Source organism: Podarcis melisellensis (genome assembly GCF_964234715.1).
Source record: "Podarcis melisellensis genome assembly, chromosome: 9".
NCBI classification, from domain to species: Eukaryota; Metazoa; Chordata; class Lepidosauria; order Squamata; family Lacertidae; genus Podarcis; species Podarcis melisellensis.
In genome coordinates, this window is record NC_138541.1 from 10984337 (window position 1) to 11008108 (window position 23772).

The following is a 23772-nucleotide window of genomic DNA, read 5'->3' on the forward strand; positions in this document are numbered from 1 at the left end:
AACCAGCTCCATGTCTGCTTACGGAGCCCGTTTATCCTGACAGCTTTCTTGCTGTATATATATATATATAAGTGTGTGTCTATAACAAACCAGATGCCGTTTAAAGCAACGGCTGGCAGAGAGAGAGCTCACGTATAAAGCCGCCGCAGTCGAAGTGACTTTAGCAGAGGCCTTACGCTGTTGATGGGGTCTCTCTGCTAATTAGTATGAACGAGAAGCATTATTGTAAAAGACAGCAATCTTATCCTCAGGGGTTCTTATTTTCCCAGAGCCTGTTCTCTTTCTGAAGTTATAATTCCTCTCCTTGTATCGTCCCAATTATCTCCTCGACAACTAATTGATGACACAAACGAGGGAGGTTATCGCTTCAGGACAGGAGTAAGTAGATGAAAACTCCTGAACTTGGAAGTTATCACAAATACTTAGGGTTTTACTTTTTTCCTGTGATACATTCTTTTTAGGACTTAAATAAATAAACTTTAGAGAAGCACAGAAAGCAGGTTTTTTAAAAAAAAATAATGTGTGGCCTATAGACATCCCCCCCAGATGCCCCCTTTCCCCAGCATGTTGGGAGGTCTCTAGAGATGGCCCATTTATATTAGATGTGAAGCATCTAATGTAAAGCATCTGAAGATGGTTTGCTGAAGTTTACATTGGTATCCCCACCTCTTCTCAACAGAGCTCAGGATGGTGTGCTTTGATGTAGGCTGCTTTAATCTCACAACAACCCTATGACCTGAGAGTGGTGCACGTGGCGTTGTGGTCTAAACCACAGAGCCTAGGGCTTGCCAATCAGAAGGTCGGTGGTTCGAATCCCTGCGATGGGGTGAGCTCCCGTTGCTCGGTCCCAGCTCCTGCCAACCTAGCAGTTTGAAAGCACGTCAAAGTGCAAGTAGATAAATAGGTAGCACTCTGGCGGGAAGGTAAACGGCGTTTCCATGTGCTGCTCTGGTTCGCCAGAAGTGGCTTAGTCATGCTGGCCACATGGCCCGGAAGCTGTCTGTGGACAAACGCCGGCTCCCTTGGCCTATAGAGCAAGATGATCGCCGCAACTCCAGAGTCGTCTGTGACTGGACCTACCGGTCAGGGGTACCTTTACCTTCACTTTAACCTCACAACAACCCTGTGTGTTAGGCTCAGCTGAGAGAGAGAAAGCAGTTGGCCCAACCTGAAAGCTTCATAATGCTGTAGAAATTTGAACGCTGGGCTGTGTAACCAGTTTTAGACCCAATAGATCTGCCCTGAGCAAAACTTAACACCACCCACTTGCATTGTTTTTATGCCAAATATGGCAGCAAGGTACCATCTTAGGAGAAACATTCCCATGTATGAGTGACAGACAGACAGATAGTGAGGGCATGCTTTTTCTAAAACAATACTGCAGGCGACCCGCAGGACCAAAAATGTTGCCCATCTCTGGTCCAAACCATGGAAGTGGCTCTCCAGAGTTTCAGATAAAGGTAGAAACAAGATTCCAGAGAATCTCCCAGACTTCCCTCCTCCCCTTTGTGGGTCCTATTGCTAATCGTTTCTTCCTGCATATTTTATAATAATTCAAATCTTTTACCTCTCTATTTTGTCCAAAATTCACCATTTAACTACAAGTGTTATTCCAATCCTGCTAACGATTTTAACTGTTTACAATGGTTTTTAAGATGAATTATAAATTCTCCCCATTCCTTATTAAAATTTTGGTCTTCCTGATTTCTGATTCTTCCGGTCATTTTAGCCATTTTGGCATAATCCATCAACTTGATCTCCCATTCCTCTCTGGTAGGGCAAGGAAAAACCTTTAAGATAAAAGTTTTTCCATGATCTATTTGGAGAAGCTGGAGACTGAACCTTGAGACTGTCCACATGGAAAACGTGTGCTCTTTTGCTGAGCTACAGCCCTTTCGGTGGAGCCTTCTATTTCCTGTAACTATTTCCTAGTCGTTTTGTGTTATTTATCTAACAAGGGAGATATTTGCCCACTACACGACGACCATTAAGGCAACCAGCAACACTTCTGGCTCCAGTAAGCTTCTCTTTCCCAACTCCCCCAAGTCTTACAATAGAGAAAGAGAGAGATCATCATTATTACCATCGGTCAATGTCCCTCCCACATCCCCGGCAATGATTCGAGCTAAATTTAGCTACCGCAGTGTGATTTCACAAAGGCTGGAAGGACAGAGGAAGTATCAATTACATGCCAGATTGGCTTGGTGTGTGGGTTTATTTAATTGAGATGTATGCATTTTAAATAATTCAGCAGTTAGATATTAAATAGACATCGCGGAAGCCCCGATGGGACTCGATCTGTCAGGAGCACAAACACGGGCTGCGAGACAGCGGCCTCCAAACTCTCAGCGTAATGGAATCTGTAACTCCGGTGTCAAAATAGATTACAGGCCTCAGTGGCTGCATCCCATCAGCAACCCAGAGGACAGCTGCAGGCAGCGGCGCTAATATTGAATCCCAATATTATTGTCAGCGTGATAGGATTTCTGTTGAGAGTTGTCCCAACGTCTGTAATAATGCTGGAGGAGTGCAGGTTTTACAAAGCTTCCGGTGTTGCTGAGCCTTCTCTGGCCTCATAAATACAAAGTGGAACAGCCGCAGCAGGAGCGTCTGAGAGGTCGGTTCCGCTTCCTGAGGTCCGAGCCGGCTGAGGAGAAAGCAAGGACTTAGCATACTAGTACAGTGGTACCTTTGGTTACATACTCTCCAGGTTACATACGCTTCAGGTTACACACTCCGCTAACCCAGAAATAGTGCATCAGGTTAAGAATTTTGCTTCAGGATAAGAACAGAAATTGGGCTCCGGTGGCGCAGCGGCAGCAGGAGGCCCCATTAGCCAAAATGGTGCTTCAGCCAGGACATTGAGCTCCAGCTCCGAGGGCCTTCTGGCAGTTCCCTCCCTCAAGAAATGAAGCTATAGGGAACCAGGCAGAGGGCCTTTTTGGTAGTGGCGCCTGCCCTGTGGAACGCCCTCCCATCATATGTCATAAACATATGAAATAAACAATTATCTGACTTATCTGAAGACAGCCCTGTATAGGGAAGCTTTTTAATGTCTGATGTTTTATTGTGTTTTCAAAACTCTGTTGGGAGCTGCCCAGAGTGTCTTGGGGAACCTAGTCAGATGCACAGCATACAAATATTATTATTACAGTATTTGTGTTATTATTAGTGTAGAAGCAGGAACTGTGGCACGGAAGCTGCCTTATACGGACCATTGGGTCCACCTAGCTCTGTAATGTCAACACGGACTGGCAGTGGCTGCCTGTGATTTCAGGCAGCGTGCTCTCCCTGCCCTACCTGAAGATGCTGGTACCTTCTGCATGCCAAGCAGGTGCTCTCGGAAGGCAACCTCAGAGCTGAAGTGGGCCCAGTCAGGACCAGACACAATGCTGTAAATATAGACAGGTGGGAGCCGAGGCCGGAAGGACAGCAGCTGGCTGAGAGAAACCTCCTGAGAACTATTCATTCCAGCAAAGGCCTGGCAGGGGCTGAAAGGTTCTGTGCAGTTAGGCCACTCATTCCTATTCCTTAACTGATCCTCCTTCCAAGTAGGCCAACTTCTCAATTCTATGATTCTATGTACTTCCGCAAATCTGCAGGGTCTGCTGATACTTCCCTCCAGTATTCAGGTGATACCATTTTGTCTACATAGCCCATGACTCACCTCCCCTGAACTTTGGAAATAGAAGGAGTGATGCTATAGCCTCTTCACTCAGAGGCCAGGTGAGATCTGCCTCCCCCAACACCTGGCCAACCCTCAGCCTTAACCTTTACTGCCTGATTTCGTGGAACTTAAATCCAGCTATAGGTAGGTAGCCGTGTTGGTCTGCCGTAGTCAAAACAAAATAAAAAAATTCCTTCCAGTAGCACCTTAAGATAAAGGTGAAGGGACCCCTGACCATTAGGTCCAGTCGTGGCCGACTCTGGGGTTGCAGTGCTCATCTCGCTTTATTAGCCAAGGGAGCCCCTGTACAGCTTCCGGGTCATGTGGCCAGCATGACTAAGCCACTTCTGGCGAACCAGAGCAGCGCACAGAAACACCGTTTACCTTCCCGCCGGAGCGGTACCTATTTATCTACTTGCACTTTTGATGTGCTTTTGAATTGCTAGGTTGGCAGGAGCTCAGCCTATCGCGGGGATTCGAACCGCTGACCTTCTGATCGACAAGTCCTAGGCTCTGTGGTTTAACCCACAGTGCCACCCGTGTCCTACTCAGTAGCACCTTAGAGACCAACTAAGTTTGTTATTGGTATGAGAATTCGTGTGCATGTACACTTCTTCAGATACCTGAAGAAATGTGCGTACACACAATACCTGTTTCTTCAGATACCTGTATCTGAAGAAGTGCGCATGCCCACAAAAGCTCATACCAATAACAAAATTGCTTGGTCTCTAAGGTGCTACTGGAGGGAATTTTTTTTGTTGTTGTTGTTAAATCCAGCTCTCAGCCAGGTAACCAGGCTGCTCCACAACCTTGTGGGAAAGAATGGCAGAGCGAATGCGCCTTCCTTTATGCCTTTGGCTGGTCATGTTTTCCCACATCATGAGCAGGAGATGATTCGCATCTCCATCCCGCAGTGAGAAGAATGTAAGAGGAGCTCTGCGGGATCAAATGAAAAGGTTGACCTTTTCCCCCCTGTCCTGTTTCCTACAGTGGCCAGTTGGGTTAGCTGCTTCTGGGAAGCCCGCCAACAGGGCCTGAAGATGGTTGCCCTTTTGGTGTCCTATTGTCCCCCCACCTCCCATATTCAAATGTGTGGGGCTTGCAATTATTGCCTATTCATCTGCTACTGCTCATCTGCATTGTCTTAAGCTGCCCTTGGATTTGCTTAACTATCGTCTCGCTTCCCTGGGACTGCCTTCGAAAAGTCCTCTTTCATTGGAAGAGAGAGCATAAGTAACATCTGGTGTTTTTGTAGAGATCAGTATATTTGTTAGATGTGCATGTTACAAAGGATTAATGTAGGATGCTTCAGCTGGCGTTCCTTGCAAGGCAGGAACATGTCCTGCGGGCGCTTTTCTCCTTTTCTCGGTTGTTTGAAATATTTCCAAACTCCCCCCTTCCATTCAATGGATTCCAGGGCAGTGAACATAAAAAAAAATTATTCAGGTGAAACACAAAAACCCATTGCAATCATAGCCGTTTGCAGACCGAGAGGCAATAGGAAATAGTATAAAAACTTAAAAGTAGACAGAGAGGCAACAAAAACCCCTTAAAATGCCAGAGCAGTTAACTAAACTGACTTGTTAGAAAACAAAGAAATGTATAGAAAGATGAGCATTATATACCAGCCTTTAGAATGAGGGGAATATATAGAGTGCACATAGAATTGGAAGGGACCCCAAGGGTCATCTAGTCCAGCTCGAACCCACAACCCTGAGATTAAGAACCTCATGCTCTACCGACTGAGCTATGATAATGTTGTGCTATTTAATTCCTTTTCATCCGTTAAAATAAGCGGAACTAACTTTTCAACGGGAGAAGAACAAGTGGTGTAAGATTTTATATCAGTATAGTTCTGTGTTCTTTTTATCTTCTTTGTCGACAATGGCAACAACACAAAATGCCATGGCAAATAAAAATGCACTTGCCTGGTGCTCAAAAGACTGCAACGCTGGTACCACCATATACTTCCAACCTTTAGCAAAAAGCTGTGGGTTCCATTAGGTTCCATTAGGTTCCTCCTCTGATGATGATTAATGACCTAAGCCTTTAATGAGGCTTCAGGCACGTTCCTCTTTACGCAGAGTACCCGGACAGCAGAAAGAGCTGGAAATATGTGCTACATCGCTACGTTTATTTCTAACTACGCAGGACAGAAAAGAATATGCATCTGCTCTCTGTGAGAGGCAGAGAACAACCAGAACAACCGGAACAAAGAAACAGGAAACCAGTAACATCAACATCCATTTCCTGTCTCCCGTGAGACTTCCAACAGTCTGGAATGTAAACAGAGTCTTGTGACTCCAAAAACCGCACAGTGGCATAACAGAAATCTAACAGAAAGGCCATCTCCCTCTCTATCTCTCCTTCTTCAGGTGAAGTGGTGTTTCTGGTCCCGATGCCGGCAGATGACCCTGGGCCAGTATGGCAGCCTCTGCCTGACGGAAGAGGAGCCACACCAACCACCTCGTTCACACAGCGAGACATCAACGAAGGCGTGATCTGGTACAGGCACTCTGGATCCGAGACAGAGAGCGACTCCTTTCGCTTCCAGGCATGTTATGCATCACCAAACTCCTTGCTTATTTAATACCTCACAGAACTGCTTTCCTGACCGCTTGCCAGCCATGGCATCAGTCGCACTTGTCAGATTCCTCATAGTTGTTGGCAAAGATCCCTGCTAGGGCTGGGCAATATATCTGGTTTTGAGCATTGTGTTGCATCACCAACCTAACCTTGCCATATACTCAGGAGTCAGCAACCTTTTTCAGTCCACCGTCCCTCAGACCTTGTGGGGGGCCAGACTATATTTTGAAAAAAGAAAGCACGAATTCCTGTGCCCCACAAATAACCCAGAGATGCATTTTAAATAAAAACGCACATTCTACTCATGTAAAAACACCAGGCAGGCCCCGCAAATAACCCAGAGATGCATTTGAAATAAAAGGACACATTCTACTCATGTAAAAACACGCTGATTCCCGGACCATCCGTGGGCCGGATTTAAAAGGTGTTTGGGCCGGATCCAGCCCCCGGGCCCTAGTTTGCCTACCCCTGCATATACTGATATATCACAATGTTTGAAATAAGGATGGAGCTACGCAGAGGTACTGGCTGGCTTCACGGTTTCCCCCACATTGTGCTTTTTACATAGCACACATACACATGCAGATCATGATATTCGCAATATATCGCCAGGTCAAAAATTATGGAACCAATATCACAATATGGATTTGGATGTTATATTGATATATCGCTCAGCCCTTGTCCCTGCAGGCATAGAACTGTGTTACTATCAGGCCTCTTTCCCAAGATACGAATTATTTTTTTAAATGCCAAGTTGTGTTTCTCAACAAGGCCCCTCTCATTAGGTTTAACACTCTCCTGAAAGGCTAAGCTAACTCGAATGCTTGTGTGCCATGTTTTCTACGTTTGCCTCACCGCATAGAAGCAGTTACGGTAGCACTCGGGAGGCAATTAAAGTAATTTCTGAGGTAATTAACATAAGTGATAATGAGGAAGTGTTGAAGTGCCGGATGTTGAACAAGCTAATCTTTAATTTAATGGCTGTGTTGCTGTTAACTTGCATGCATTTTGCATGACTGAGGGGTGCTGTTTTCCTTGCTGTAGCACCTTGCTGCTGGGGCCATAATTGTACGGTAAATTGTGCCAGGGGAGAGAAGCCACAGCTAGCTCTATCCTACCGCAAAACAATAATCCATCTGCCGGCTTCCTGATGAATGGGGTTGGCGCTGCGGAGAAAATGCAGATGAATTATTTTTTTGTTAGCGCTCAGGGAACTGCGCTTCCAGTGACCTCTAATAAAAACGGATCCCACAAGTCAATTTATGGATTTATTATTTACTTGTTGGAATATTTTTTTTAATGTTGCCGTTTCCCATGGTTCCATTGATAAAACATTTGGCTGCAGTCCAGAAAACTGAGCAGAATACATGGGCTCTCTGTTCCCATCTGCAAGAGGGAAATTCTCCATGTCCCCACAGACATTCCATGCTGCAACATTCTGAGCCCATTCTCTTGCTCAAGAGAATGCAGTTGGAAATTCTGAGCTGCAATATTATTATTATTATTATTATTATTATTATTATTATTATTATTATATCACTTCTCAGTGGTTCTCAATCTTTCTGAATTCAGAGCATAGTTTGCACATCAACCTCTGGTCTTCCATGGGATTCCTGCTCACCAGGATGCATGTCCGCCATTCTGTGGCACATTCTCAGGTACCTCCTCAGTTCATGAATGGCACTCTGGCCTAGCCTTTGGGACCTCATGGTTGCCTTACATGAATGGAGAGTGTGTTCTGGAGCATCCCAATGCTCCCTTTCTGATGTGCTTCGCAGAAGAAAATTGGTAAGCTGACTCACAGGGAAGTTCATACAGTGGTACCTCTGGATGTGAACAGGATCCGTTCCGGAGCCCCGTTCGCATCCTGAAGCGAATGCAACCCATGTCTGTGCGTGCGCGGGTCTCAATTCGCCGCTTCCGCACATGCGTGTGACATCATTTTGAGCGTCTGCGCATGCGTGAGTGGTGAAACCCGGAAGTAACACGCTCCGTTACTTCCGGGTCGCCGCGGAGCGTAACCTGAAAACGCTCAACCTGAAGCACATTTAACCTGAGGTATGACTGTAATTGATGTCATCAAGGGACCCCTAATAATCTTTTGAAGAGTGCAACAACACAACACAACAATGGTGTTTGCTGAGAAAAAACTTGGTCTATTTGTATGTTCTTCCTGCACAGAATGAGTGTTTAGCCTGTAGGAAACTAGGCAGAGGGTTTTTGGGTTTTTTAAGACAATTTTTGGAGATGCGCAGATTACGCAATAAACCTTAGAAGGCAGCCGCTGCACCTGTTTGTTATGATGTGTAAAAAAAAATCCTCATTCATTTCTGTGTTGCCACATTTGCAGGTCTCTAGTGCTGTCGCCCCACAAGCCCACCTGGAGACGCACTTGCTCAACATTGCCATCCTGCCACACCCTCCAGATTCCCCCATGATCTCCTTGGGCTCTTCTTTCCACATGACCGTAAGTCCAACCCAAGGAAATAAACAGTGAAAAGAAGTCACTCCTCTGTATTTCCTGTTTGTTTTTTTATCCATTGGTAAAGAATATTCTGCAACTAAAGCTGCAATCTGGTATCTGGTCACCATTGAACTCCAGGGGGCTTCTGAGTAGATATATTCATAAGACTGCACTGTTAGTTCAGGAAATATGAAAACAAATCCCTGGCTGTGTAACTTAACTCCACACAATCCTAAACTGATTTTCAGGTTACTTAAAGTGAATGGCTGCAAAATATTGTTTCTTCCCCTGCCTGTCCCATTGCAGACCCCATGTGGATTAGTCATCTAAAAAGACTGCCTTATATTGAGTCATTGTCTGCACTGGTTGGACAGTGTTCTCGAAGCTACCAGCATGAGTTTGACCAAACTGCGGGAGGCAGTGGAAGACAGGAGTGCCTGGCATGCTCTGGTCCATGGGGTCACGAAGAGTCAGACACGACTAAACGACTAAACAACAACAACAATTACCAGCATCAGGGTTTCCCAAACTTGGGTCTCCAGCTGTTGTTGGACTACAACCCCCATCGTCTCTAGCTAGCTGGACCAGTGGTCAGGGATAATGGGAACTGTAGTCCAAAAACCTCTGTTTGGGAAATCCTGGTCTTACACTGACTTGTCTCTCCAGGGTTTCAGACTGGAGACTCTCCCAGCCCCACCTGGAGATGCCAGGAATTGAACCTCCATGCAAAGCTGATGTTCAAACAGTTGGGCTACAACCATTTGGCCAAGGAGCACTCCTGTCTGTGGCCAGCAGACTTATACACCAAGAGGCTATTGTTGTACGTGTTGAAGTGCTCGTTTCCCATGAGACATTTTGCCTTATTATGCAAAATGGGTGGAGCTAGCAGCTGAAAGCAAAAGTGGCTCTGAGAGATGGGCTTGGGCCAAAGATTAGTATAATAACACTACCTGCAGAGTCGGTGTTGATAGTGCACCAGTGTGATGGGACGATGAGCTGCTTGTGCGTAAAATGCAAGTCCCTCAGAGTTTGATCAGGTTTTCAAACCTCTGCCTGTGACGGAGCCCCTCCAGCATGGCTGCGTCAATCACTAGTAGTATCCGAAAGTGGCTGCTTTCGGAAACGTTTCCAACATAAAAGCTCCTTAACGGAAACACGTCGTCTGGCCTCTCGGCGTGACAGTTTCCGTCGAGGTGTGGGTGTCCCTATAGGAGGTCCTGAGACCTCCCCACTGGTTTCGCTTGAAGCGTCTCTGAGCCATCCCTCCGACTCACTTTCCCTTGGAGTTCTTGCTCGCCCTCTACTGGTTCCCTCTTCCGCTGCTACTGCTCTCTCAACCTCAGGGAGCCTTTGCACCTGCGGCGCTTTAGATGTCAGTTCCCTGACATCCACCTCCCCTCCAGGGCCCCCTTCACCCCCTCCCGTCTCCTCTCCTACTGGCGGTGAGGAGGTAAAACCCCTGAAAGAACCTCCCTCATCTTCCGACGTCGCGAACACTTCCTTCCACTTGTTGCTGTTCCTACTCTCTAGGTACTCTTCGTCATCAGAGTCCACTCCATCTTCCAACTCCGACTCCGCGAACCCTTCCATTTCCTCTTCCTCATCGGTGGTGCCGAAATACTCCCTCCTAAACCTTGCTATAGGCTGAGGTTTCCTCGGGAACCTTTGGTGGAACGTTTCTGTTAAAACCTCGTCATTGACTTCCTCTGCACTTACCCAGGTGTTTTCTGACTCCGGTTCCCCTTCCCACGCCACCAAATACTCCACCTGATTACCCTTCCACCTGGAATCGAGGATTTCCGCTACATGGTTGCGGCGTTCCCTCTCTTCCAAGGCTGGTCCCCTGACGTGCTCCCCTTCACGTCCCCCCCTGTATGGTGACAGTAACGACCTGTGGAACACTGGGTGCAATTTCATGTGGTTGGGTAATCGGAGTTTGAAAGCTACCGGGTTGACCTGCTGAATCACCTCAAAGGGTCCCAATCTTCTGGGCCTCAGTTTCTTACAACCCCCTTTGAACGGCAACCCTTGGGTTGACAACCACACTTGATCCCCCACCCTTATGGTTTCACCTTCCCTTCTGTTCTTGTCTGCCTGCTTCTTATATTGTGCCTTGGCCCTTTCTAAGTTGAGCTGGAGCTGCTGATGGATGGCTTCCATCTCTTCTACAAAATGTTCAGCCGCTGGAACGCTCCATCTCTCCCCTCCTTCCCCTGGAAATGCCCTGGGGTGACACCCGTAATTAGCCAAAAAGGGACTCATCCCTGTGGACACATTCTCCGCATTATTGTAGGCAAATTCTGCCAACGCCAACTTTTCGACCCAATCGTTCTCTCTGTCATTGACATAACACCTAAGATATTGTTGAAGAATGCCATTTGCCCTTTCCGCCTGCCCGTTGGTTTCAGGGTGCCGGGCAGTTGAAAAATTAACTTCCACGTGTAGCAAGCTCATGAGCTTCCTCCAGAACCTGGAAGTAAATTGTTTGCCTCGATCTGAGATCACCCTCGAGGGAGCCCCGTGCAACCTAAAGATATGTTCCACAAACAACTTCGCCGTTTCTTCCGCTGTGACTGCATGTGAGCATGCTACAAAATGGCACATCTTAGTTAACAGGTCTACTACTACCATGATGGCTGTTTTCCCCTTGGACCTTGGCAGATCCGTCATAAAATCTATTGATATCGCTTCCCAAGGCCGTTCTGGTGTGGGTAAAGGTTCTAATAACCCTGCCGGCGCCCTTCTTTCCCCTTTGGCTCGCTGACATTGGTCACACCCTCTTACATACTCCCTTACATCTTCCCTCACCTTAGGCCACCAAAATTCCCTGGTAACCAACCACATGGTTTTGTGTTGCCCAAAATGTCCCGCCGTGGGGCTATCATGCAACTGCTTGAGTACTCTCCCCCTCAATTCACCTTCGGGTATATACAGTGCCCCTTTGTAATACAATGCCCCATTTCTTTCCTCAAAACCTCCGGGGCTCTCGCCCTCCCCCCTGAGACCTCTGAGCTTATCCTGGGCATATTCATCATTTTCCGTTTCCTCCACCAGTTCCCGTTGCCCCACCAGCGCCGCCCCACACACCCAGCGGTCCTCCGGGATGACATGTCTCTCTTCGATCACCTCCTCCCCTTCCCAATATTCTGGTTTGCGTGAGAGCGCATCCGCCCTGACGTTTTCTGGGCCTGGCACATAACAAATCTCAAAGTTAAATTTGGAGAATTCCTGTGCCCATCTCACTTGTCGTTGGTTGAGCACTCGAGCTGTTCTCCAATACTCTAAATTTTTGTGGTCGGTGCACACTTGCACCTTGTGTTGTGCCCCAATTAATAAATGTCTCCACCTCCGGAATGCTTCGTGAATGGCAAGTAGTTCCCTGTCATACACCGTGTAATTCCTCTCGGACTTATTCAGTTTCCGCGAGAAGAATGCACACGGTCTCCACTCCGACGCACTCCTCCCCGGTTGAAGAAGGACCGCCCCTATAGCCCGGTCGGATGCATCTGTTTCCACTCTCATGGGTTTTTGTAAATCCACATGCAGAAGTTGTTCTTCCGAGGCGAAAGCCCTTTTCAGTTCTTCAAAGGCTCGATCCGCCTCCACCGTCCAAACAAATTTCTTCTTGCTGCTGAGGCAGTCGGTGATGGGCGCCGTCAAGTGGGCAAAGTTCTTGATGAACTTCCGATAAAAGTTCCCAAACCCCAAGAATCTTTGCACGTCCTTCTTGGTCTTCGGTGTCTTCCATTCCAGTACCGCTTGAACCTTGCCTGGATCCATGGCCAATCCCTTGTCTGACAAGCGGTACCCCAGGAATTCCACCTCCTTGGTATGAAACTGGCACTTCTCCAGTTTCACCCACAGCTGGTTGGCTTGCAGCCTGCCCAACACTTCTCGAACGTCCCTCACATGCTGTTCCTCATTTTCCGAATACACCAACACGTCGTCTAAAAAGGCCACACAGTTCTTGTAGAGCAAAGGTCCCAGAACGTGGTTTATAAAAGCTTGAAAACAGGCGGAGCCCCCTTGTAGACCGAAGGGCATAACGAGGTATTCAAAGGCTCCCAAAGGGGTAAACATGGTGGTCTTCCATTCATCTCCCTTCCTTATGCGTATCAGATTGTACGCCCCCCGCAGGTCCAGTTTTGTAAAAATCTTTCCCTTCCTTACTCTGGTCAAAATGTCGTCAATTCGGGGCATAGGGAAAGCCAGGGGCTCCGACACTGCATTGAGGGCCCTGAAGTCACACACCAGTCTCGGTTTGTCTGTGTTCTTTTTGTCCACAAAAAACACTGGGCTGCCCCCCACCGCTCGGGACTCTCTGATGAAACCTCGCTTCAAGTTTTTGTCAATGAACTCCCTCAGCTCCTGCATCTCCCTGTCTGACATGGCGTACAGCTTGCCTACTGGGAGTTGGGCCCCTGGGAGTAGGTTGATTTGACAGTCAAAGGGTCTATGCGGTGGCAGTTTGTCTGCTTCCCTTTCGCTGAATACGTTGCTCAGATCTGCGTATTGCGGGGGCACCTTCCCTTTGCCCATCACTTCCATCCCCGCTAGGGTGACTCTGTCTCCTCCCGAGACCTTCCCCTCCTTGCAGTGTTCTAGGCAATGCGCTGACCCAAAGGAGACCACCCTCTGATGCCAGCCCACTAGCGGATCGTGTAGCGCCAGCCAGCTCATCCCCAAAATGATGGGCGCTCCTCCCAGGATGGCCACATTAAACGCTATCTGTTCGGTGTGCCTTGCCACTCTCATTATCATCGGGACAGTCTGTTGGCTAACTTCTCCCCCCAACAGCTCTCTGCCGTCAATCGTAGTCACCTGCAAGGGGTTACTTAAAGGGATGGTCTGTATCTGGTGCTCAGCTGCAAACTCCTTACTCATGAAATTACAGGAGCTGCCTGAATCCAAAAGCGCCTTGACCTTTAGTGGGTGTCCGTTTGGCAGTTCTAGTAACACCTCTATCACTAAAGCAGGTCTGGGAGGTTCTGGCATGGGCACTTTCATTGCTCTTTGGCCTGGCTGCTGTGCCCCGACGGTGGCAGCCAGGCGTTGGCTTTTACTTGCTCCTTGCTTTCCTCTTCCTTTCCCCCAACAGCTCCTGCCATCCCTTGCCATTCCTTTCTTTGTGGGCAGACTCTGGCAAAGTGCCCTGGCTGTTGGCAGAGATAACATCTCTTGGCGCTCTTTCCCTCCTTCTTCCGCCCTTCACTGGGATTTGAAACTGCGCGCGCCCGCGCTGTTCCAACTTCCATCGGCTCTGCCGGCGGGAAAGATGGCTCTGGAATGTCTGGAATGCGGAACTCCCTCCAACGGTCTCCTTTCCCTTCCCGCCTTTCCAAAGCCCTCGCCTCCTGGCGCGCTCCTATGGCCAGCGCAGATTTGGTTAATTGGTCCATAGACTCCGCCCTGGGCCCCCGGGAAAGCTCATCTTTGACGGTTGAAGAAAGCCCCTCTTCGAAAAGCATTTGGATGGGCTCCGCCGATAGGTCCCACCCCAATTTATGAATCAGCATAGTAAATTCAGTCCAGTACTCACGGACAGATCTGCTTCCTTGCTGGCAAGCCATTAACTGCCTTCGCACCACCCCCTGCTCAATATCGCTGGAAAACATCAGGTCCATGGCACGAAAAAACTTCCTCGTGTCCTTTAAGATCTCATTATTCGCTGCCATCAGGGGTCTAACCCAATCTTTCGCCCCGGATTCGAGATGGCCAATCACATACGCCACTCGCGATTCCTCGTCGGGGAAGTCATCAAACTGCAAGTTTAGAGCGTATTGCATCTCTGTTCTAAAGGCATGATAGTTCCTGGGATCCCCCCCGAATTTCTGCACCAATCCTGGTACCTTTCTGGCGAGCGGGGTGGTTTTCTCCTTTCCCTTTTCTGCATCCTGAGCCCTCCTCTCCTCAAGCCTCGCCGTTTGCAGCGCCAACTGGATCTCCAACGCTCTGTACCTTTCTTCCAGGCTTGGACCCCCTCCAGCTGCTCCTGCACCCCCGGTTCCGGCTGGGTTGCTCATGATGCTTCTCTCTGCACAAGCTGGCTTTCGGTGACTTTCGGATTGCTGTGATGGGACGATGAGCTGCTTGTGCGTAAAATGCAAGTCCCTCAGAGTTTGATCAGGTTTTCAAACCTCTGCCTGTGACGGAGCCCCTCCAGCATGGCTGCGTCAATCACTAGTAGTATCCGAAAGTGGCTGCTTTCGGAAACGTTTCCAACATAAAAGCTCCTTAACGGAAACACGTCGTCTGGCCTCTCGGCGTGACAGTTTCCGTCGAGGTGTGGGTGTCCCTATAGGAGGTCCTGAGACCTCCCCACTGGTTTCGCTTGAAGCGTCTCTGAGCCATCCCTCCGACTCACTTTCCCTTGGAGTTCTTGCTCGCCCTCTACTGGTTCCCTCTTCCGCTGCTACTGCTCTCTCAACCTCAGGGAGCCTTTGCACCTGCGGCGCTTTAGATGTCAGTTCCCTGACAACCAGGTTCCATGAAAAACAGCTCCATGGGGTCTGGCTGGCACCTCCAGGAGTGCCCGAATGTCAGGCTTCAGGGAACTGGTGGTAGTAAATAAGCAGATCAATGCCAAACCACCAATACCAATGCCTAACCGCCAATACCAAGAAAGTTGTGACCATTTGCTACGAGGTAGGCGAAAACCAAGTGGCTGGTGCCAATTTGCCAAGTGGAAAAATTCCTACGAGGCTCCTCAACGGCGACCAACCAAGGTCCATAGCAAGGTCAAGGAACGAAAACCTTAAAGGGCGGGAGGGTGGGAAAAGCAGGAACAGCTGGTAAGCGGCAAAGAGGGAGATCCCCGGTCGCGTCCTGCTTTAAATAAGGCAGGCCACACCCCCAGAGCCAGCCAATTAGCTGGTCAGGAGGTGACACGGCCGGGAATCCCCCCAATCGCGCAGGACTGGGGCCTTGAAGCCCACAACTCCACCTCCTCCGAAGGGCAAAAGTGGCTTTCTATCACTCTCAAAGCCCATCTAGTCTTGGGCAAAGGGGGTCAGGAATGCTGTCCAAGGACACCGAATCTGCCAGCTGTCCCTCTCCAGGTGTTTCCTCTTCTGGCTGTTTCTCACCCAGTATTTCCCAGCTTTTCCCCTCTGGACTGTGCCCCTCTGCAAACCACTGTTCTAAATCAGTACTGTCCTGCCCTGTTCAGGAAAAGGGTGTGTGTGTGACTCCCACCATTCATCCTCAGTCCAGTCCCTGACACCGAGTCACTCATCTAGAGTTCCTCTTCAAGAGCTGAAGATAAAAGCATTTTGTCCAGCTCAGCTTTCAGCTGTGTGGGAATGACTATTTGCGCCATGCTATGGTGACTTGATTTTGATCCTTTTATAAAGCAAAAAAATAATGATAGCGGTATTGGTTGTTCAGAACATTTCTGGGGTTTTATGGCAAATTGCTTGCTATGGAATTTGAGGATTTAATGACATATTATGCTTTACTGATGGGATTCTCCCTGCTCTCTGGCAGTGTGTGTGTGTGTGTGTGTGTGTGTGTGCCCACGCGCAGAGGGGCCGTGCTTTTCAATCTATCCTTCATAAAATGGTTTCCTTCATCATCATGATCCAGTCTGTGTGATGCTTTCCTAAATTCTTTCTGAATAGATTGGCTGCTGCCTGCAGGAAAGAAGGTGCTCAGTGCCATGTCGAAACTGCTTTAAATAACTTACATAGGGAGGTCAAGTGAAGTTTGGCAGAATTCTAGCTTCATCATGCTTTCAGATAGATGAGGTTTCTGTTTTGAAGTCACTCAATCCCAACACTGACATATAACTCCCTATCTCTGTCGTATATCAGCTGCTCCCTTAATTTGTCCCTCATGGTTTTTTTTGCGGGGGGTAGCTCTCCTAAGCATCTTGGTCTCAGCTTGTCCCTTCTTAATTTCTTTCAGGCTCTGGAAGATCGTGTGACCCCGATAGAACCCCATCACCTCTCCTTTGTCAACTCGGAGAGCCCAACTGAGAAAGTCGTGTACAATGTGACTGTACCTTTGCCACCAAATCAAGGCAAGATAACCTAGTAAAGGAGCTGTTGTGTTATTTTATTGACAGTTGAAACCTGGAGACTGGCAAAAAAAGCATCAAGGAGGGGAGGGATTGTGGGGGATAGAAGCAATGAATCAGGGCTTGCCTAGAATAATGTTTATAGCTATGCCAGCTCAGGGAAGACCAAAGAGCAGTCTTCAGGTGAATCCTAAGGATGAGACTATTGCTTCTTTTTCTCTGTTTTTGCAACCCACTATTTATGGGACACGGGTGGTGCTGTGGGTTAAACCACAGAGCCTAGGACTTGCCGATCAGAAGGTCGGCAGTATGAATTCCCGCAATGGGGTGAGCTCCCATTGCTTGGTCCCAGCTCCTGCCAACCTAGCAGTTTGAAAGCACGTCAAAGTGCAAGTAGATAGATAGGTACCACTCCGGCGGGAAGGTAAACGGCGTGTCTGTGCGCTGCTCTGGTTCTCCAGAAGCGGCTTAGTCATGCTGGCCACATGACCTGGAAGCTGCACGCCGGCTCCCTCGGCCAATAAAGCGGGATGAGCACCGCAACCCCAGAGTCGGCCCGGCTAGACCTAATGGTCAGGGGTCCCTTTACCTTTATTTATGGTGAAATTCCTAGGCTCGAATCAGATTGGCTTAGATTAAGCAGAGTTATTTTTCTGTAAAATGTGTTACGGTTAAGCAGAGCCAATCTGAATCAAGGCCCCCTCTTCTGGCACCTGACGTGATGCTTCGGAAGAATTGTGCAAGGCTGGAGACTCTGCAGGACACAGTCTTGGCATTTCGGAAATGACTCCTGGCAAGGCGCCAGGGATGAGCAGCCTGCCCCAGCTGCAGTGACTGCTATATAAACAGCATGGAAGTGTCAAGCAAAGGGGGTGGGTTGTGTGCAGAGAGCAGCAGAAGTGTTATGAGGAGTGACAAAAGGCCTAATGTGAATTCTGTCTCCCGTGGAGTTTACGGAACTAGATTTATTGAGCTGGAGAGCTGGCATAGTGCAATAGTGGCATATTGAGCTGGAGGGCTGGCATCACCCCTGTGATGAGTCAGCCCTTCTCAAGTCAAGGTTGAGGTTAGGAAAATATTTTGTTCTCTTAGGAACTGCAGAGATGCCCATTAGGCTCTCTTCAGTCTTATTAGAAAGGGGGTTTTTCACACCGCTGCGCAAACACATCAGGCCCAAGTAGACCTGGGAAATGGAGTTTTCCCAAGAGATATTGGATGTTAAGGACTGGCTGGGAGAGAGTGGGAAGTGTGGTTCTTCTCTGTGTGAGATTAAAATCTGAGCTGGAGAAGAACTCATGGAACGTACTATTCCCCTTGTAGCTAAGTTACAATTACAAGCTCCTGATATCGAACTGATATCGGTGACGTCTGTATTCGTCACTAGAGGTGGCAATGTACAGACCAGGGAGTTCCTGGTTCAAGTCTCATACAAACTAACAATTAATTGGGTGGTCATTGGATGAAATACAGGAAAGACATCAGCACTGTATCTGGTAACAAGATATGTTTGTAGAAACGTAACATATGCTGTGTGTTGAAAACGAAACTCTCCCTCTCTCTGCAGGCATTGTGGAGCACAGGGATAAGCCACTGTCCCCGGTAAAGTACTTTACACAGGCTGACATTAACCATGGCAAAATTGTGTACCGCCCACCTACTGCAGCTCCTCATATCAGAGAGCTGATGGAATTCTCCTTTGCCGGTAAGAAGCTAGTTGAATTGGGTAGCACGGGCAGGCAGATATCTGCTTGGGAGAATCTCCACATTGCACATTCCTGTAGTCATCATTCAGTGCCATGGCTTGCAGTATAGACCAGGGCTTCAATAGATGCCCCTTCAATAGATGTTAAGGTGAGAAAAGACAAATTCTTGTTCTCGGCATACTAGCTTTCCATATGACAGCACTGCAGTGCATTTAAGCATGTAGTCCACACTTACAGCCTAAAGTTGTATAGTCCTCCTTGTACAGCTGATACATGTCGAAGCCCAGGCTGCTTTTTAAAAAGTGAGGTTGAGAGATGTGAGATTGCAAATTGGAGCAGAGAAGCTGGCCTCTCCATACCTGTTACCTCTCCAAAATCACTCTTTCCATGAGTTTCAATGGGCTGTTTACCTTTGCAGATATGTTTGGCACCCTATGGGTTGGGTGGAAGCAGCTTTGGGATGAGTGATTTGGAGCAGGAAAAGGTACAAACTGCGACTGCCCCCTTCCAAACCGTACTCTCCTGAAGCAGCTTTTATTGGGATTACGGTGATTCCATTTTTCCCCATGTAACATTTGGTTAGGCCCCAGGGCAGTCGTTTCTAAACTGGTGCCTTTAAAATCGTTTGGACTACAACTTCCATCATTGGCCATGCTGTCTGGGGCTGATGGGAATTCATAGAATCATAGAGTTGGAAGAGACCACAAGGGCCATTGAGTCCAACCCCCTGCCAAGCAGAAAACACCATCAGAGCACTCCTGACATATGGTTGTCAAGCCTCTGCTTAAAGACCTCCAAAGAAGGAGACTCCACCACACTCCTTGGCAGCAAATTCCACTGTCAAACAGCTCTTACTGTCAGGAAGTTCTTCCTAATGTTTAGGTGGAATCTTCTTTCTTGTAGTTTGGAACCATTGCTCGGTGTCCGCTTCTCTGGAGCAGCAGAAAACAACCTTTCTCCCTCCTCTATGTGACCTCCTTTTATATATTTGAACATGGCTATCATATCGCCCCTTAACCTCCTCTTCTCCAGGCTAAACATGCCCAGCTCCCTTAGCCATTCCTCATAATTGTAATCCAAGGTATCTTGGGGCACCAGATTTGGGATAGCTTCCCTAAGAGAACCAGAATATGGGTTGAATATGGGGTTTATGCAGGTTCTAAGACCTGCTCGGCATCAAAGTCTCTTACACAAAATCTTGCATGAATCTCTCTTTCCATAGCTGCTCCTTTCACAGAATTCTGATAAGGAAAAATACGTAGATACATGTTGTGAATTTTCCTTTGTGAGAGAGATTGGAAGTCCACGCTGGGTGGAGGAGCTTGTTTTGATGTTCTCTGCATGAGAAATTCCATTTTCAAAGGGAATTATATTAACCATGGGCACCTCTTGTCCCGAACGTTCCTTCCATTTTGTTAGAACAGCATCCTTCCCATCCGCAATGCGATCAGCTCGTTATAATGCCTTTCCAAATGATATGTGGCAGTTCTGATGATATATACAGTCTCTCATTTGTTGGACTGCGTGTTCCAAGGCAATGAAATCTAAAAGCAATTATATTACTAAATCATTGGATTTTACCCGGACATAAAATTATCAGTTCATGAAACTCCCTGGCACACTGTCAAATAATTTGTAGCGCAGGACATCGAGACATAGATCTCGGGGGTATATTACAATGCAAACAGCTGCCATTTTTGAAAGCACAAAGCAAACAAACAACCCAATTCTCCCAATGGGCCTGAAATGAGAAAATGTCCGTTTACAGATAGGAAAAAAATGAGGCTTGGTGTGGTCAAAAGAGAAAGCACGGATCTGCATAAAATTTGCATACACATGCAAATTTAGAAGTAACCACTATATTTCAGATGGGAATACAAGACATCTCACCATAGTGGGGAAGGCTGTGATCAGATGACTGGTCAGTCGGTAGAGCATGAGACTCATAGTCTCAGCGCTGTGGGTTCAAGCCCCACATTGGGCAAAAAGATTCCTTCATTGAGAGCCAGTGTGGTATAGTGGTTAAGAGCAGTAGATTCGTAATCTGGTGAACCGGGTTCGCTTCCCCGCTTCTCCACATGCAGCTGCTGGGTGACCTTGGGCCAGTCACACTTCTTTGAAGTCTCTCAGCCCCACTCACCTTACAGAGTGTTTGTTGTGGGGGAGGAAGGGAAACGAGAATGTTAGCCGCTTTGAGACTCCTTAAAGGGAGTGAAAGGCGAGATATCAAATCCAAACTCTTCTTCTTCTGCATTGCAGAGGGTTGGACTAGATGACCGGGGGGGGGGTTCATTCCAACTCTACAATTCTGTGATTCTATGATTCTAGGTGGGGTACGGCGCTGTGGGTTAAACCACAGAGCCTAGGACTTGCCGGTCGGAAGGTCGGCTGTTCGAATCCCCGCAACGGGGTGAGCTCCCGTTGCTCTGTCCCTGCTCCTGCCCACCTAGCAGTTCAAAAGCATGTCAAAGTGCAAGTAGATAAATAGGTACCACTCCAGCGGGAAGGTAAACTCAGTTTCTGTGTGCTGCTGTGGTTCGCCAGAAGTGGCTTAGTCATGCTGGCCACATGACCCGGAAGCTGTACGCCTACTCCCTCGGCCAGTAAAGCGAGATGAGCGCCGCAACCCCAGAGTCGGCCATGACTGGACCTCATGGTCAGGGGTCCCTTTACCTTTACCATTCACTAGCAAGTTCTTCTGCTCCAGCCCCAGTGACAACGAATGGAAGCTGTTCAACAGCACACGTCTAGAATTGAAACCGTACAATAGCACACATCTGAGCATTTTTTTCAGCCTTTTTTAACTTGGGGTTTGGTTCCCATACTTAAGCTGGCCATGAGTGGATTTATTATGTTGTTACCGTTTTTTAAATATCTCGTTTCTTTGAAATGTGCTTTTAAATTGTTCTTACCGGTCCCAAGGAAGAGGCAAATGACAAGTATAAATGAACGTTCATTTAGAAGGCCTATTCCAATCCCAGAATGGTTTCGGAGCTTTGCAGTCCATGGCCAAAAATGTTTCAGTTTCGAAGAGGTCCCTCGTGAAAACCCTGATAGTACATACAGCGAGAGAAAGAGAGATTTTTGCCTTGTAAATCTGCAGCAATGCCTTTTAGGGCTAACCAAAATGTTACAAAATCACAAGCAGAGCTTTCAGTCTGCAAGAACTGGTAGGAAGAGGAGAAAAAAATGGTTTGGAGTTATGTCCATAGCATCTATATCTAGACTTATTTTCAATATAGGGATTGCAGCCCTGATAGAATAAGGTTGCAGCCCTAATTGTGTCTACTCCTGTTGAACTAAATGGGGCTTAGGTAAAGGTAAGGGGGACCCCTGACAGTTAAGTCCAGTCGTGAACGACTCTGGGGTTGCGGCGCATATCTTGCTTTACTGGCCGAGGGAGCTGGCGTTTGTCCGCAGACAGCTTCCGGGTCATGTGGCCAGCTTGACTAAACCACTTCTGGCGAAATCAGAGCAGCACATGGAAACGCCGTTTACCTTCCCGCCGGAGCGGTACCTATTTATCTACTTGCACTTTGACGTGCTTTCAAACTGCTAGCTGGCAGGAGCAGGGACCGAACAACGGGAGCTCACCCCGTCGCGGGGACTCGAACCACCGACCTTCTGATCGGCAAGCCCTAGGCTCCGTGGTTTAGACCACAGCGTAAATTTGAGTAGGTAGAATTGAAGCCTTAGGGTGCTTCTGGACTATTGCTATTTACGCATGAGAGTCGGGTGCGATACTGGCACAGTCAGTTGCTCTTGTGCAACAGTCCCATCTCACCATCGCAATCAGACTTTTTGCAATAAGGAAAGTGAAGGGAAAATTCACGATTAAGTATGGGATTACACTCACTGCAATGTCCTTTAAGCTTCATGTAGCAAATCAGAGGAAATGCTCAATAAACAGGTTATCTGGAAGCAACCTTAGTCTCTGCTAGTGCTGGATGTCTTAGGTTGCACTCTACAAAATTGTAGAGTTGGAAGGGCCCTTAGGACCAATCCCCTAGTCCACCCCCCTGCAAAGCAGGAATATACAGCTCTCCCATGCGGGGATCGAACCTGCAACCTTGGCGTTCATCACCAAGCTCTAACCAACTGAACTTTCTGGAAGAAAGCAGCAATATTTGGATCCCATTTTTAGAAACATGTTATCAACAGGCATATAAATCGTCTAGTGCAGCGGGATGCGGGTGGCGCTGTGGTCTAAACCACTGAGCCTCTTGGACTTGCTGATTGGAAGGTCAGTGGTTCAAATCCCTGCAAAAGGGTGAGATCCCCTTGCTCTGTCCCAGCTCCTGCCAACCTAGCAGTTCAAAAGCATACTAGTGCAAGTAGATAAATAGATACCACTGTGGCGGAATGGTAAACGGCATTTCTGCGCGCTCTGACACTCGTCACGGTCCTCCGTGCACCAGTAGCGGTTTAGTCCTGCTGGCCCCATGACCCGGAAAGCTGTCTGTGGACAAACGCTGGCTCCCTCAACCTGAAAGCTAGATGAGCGCCGCAACCCCACAGTCACCTTTGACTGGACTTAACTGTCCAGGGGTCCTTTACCTTTTACCTTTACCTAGTGCAGCACCATAAAGATAAAGGTAAAGGTAAAAGGACCCCTGACCATTAGGTCCAGTCGTGACCGACTCTGGGGTTGCTTTATTGGCTAAGGGAGCCGGCGTACAGCTTCCAAGTCATGTGGCCAGCATAACTAAGCCACTTCTGGCGAACCAGAGCAGCGCAAGGAAACGCCATTTACCTTCCCACCAGAGCGGTACCTATTTATCTACTTGCACTTTGACGTGCTTTCGAACTGCTAGGTTGGCAGGAGCAGGGACCGAGCAATGGGAGCTCACCCCGTTGCAGGGATTCGAACCGTCAACCTACTGATTGGCAAGTCCTAGGCTCTGTGGTTTAACCCACAGTGCCACCCGTGTCCCATAGTGCAGAAGCCATTTCTTTTGTCCAGCTATTGCTTCTCTCTCTGCAAATGCCTGGGATTGAAGCTACAGGGCCTATCCTTTGCCCATGTGGCAGTTTAAGAGACACAAACGGCTTGACCGTTTTTAGATGTAGGACCTTGAATAGGTCACCCATGCTAAATACACTCTTAACGAAAGCACTCTTGGGTTTGCCTTCAGATGAAATGCTTCAAAATATTTCTGCCGCATCAATGTTCTTTGACCTGAGAGGGTCCCGGATGTTGTCAAGCTACAACTCCCGACCTCCCCAGCCAGCTTAACCTTCAACCTAAGGTTGAAGGGCACGGAGCTAGCTCAAGAGTTGCTAGCCTGTGGACCTTCAGATATTGGACTCTAACTCCCATCAGACCCACCCCTTG

At 48.0% G+C, this 23772-nt stretch overlaps 1 protein-coding gene across 1 annotated transcript in view; it reads left to right on the top strand.

Annotated features, from left to right (window-relative positions):
• Positions 1-23772, top strand: part of FRAS1 (Fraser extracellular matrix complex subunit 1) — a 341121-nt gene that overhangs the window by 244379 nt on the left and 72970 nt on the right. The window contains exons 30-33 of the mRNA XM_081924721.1: positions 6043-6221; positions 8604-8720; positions 16623-16737; positions 18299-18436. Coding sequence (XP_081780847.1) covers positions 6043-6221; positions 8604-8720; positions 16623-16737; positions 18299-18436 — 549 coding nt within the window. The remainder of the gene's footprint in view (positions 1-6042; positions 6222-8603; positions 8721-16622; positions 16738-18298; positions 18437-23772) is intronic.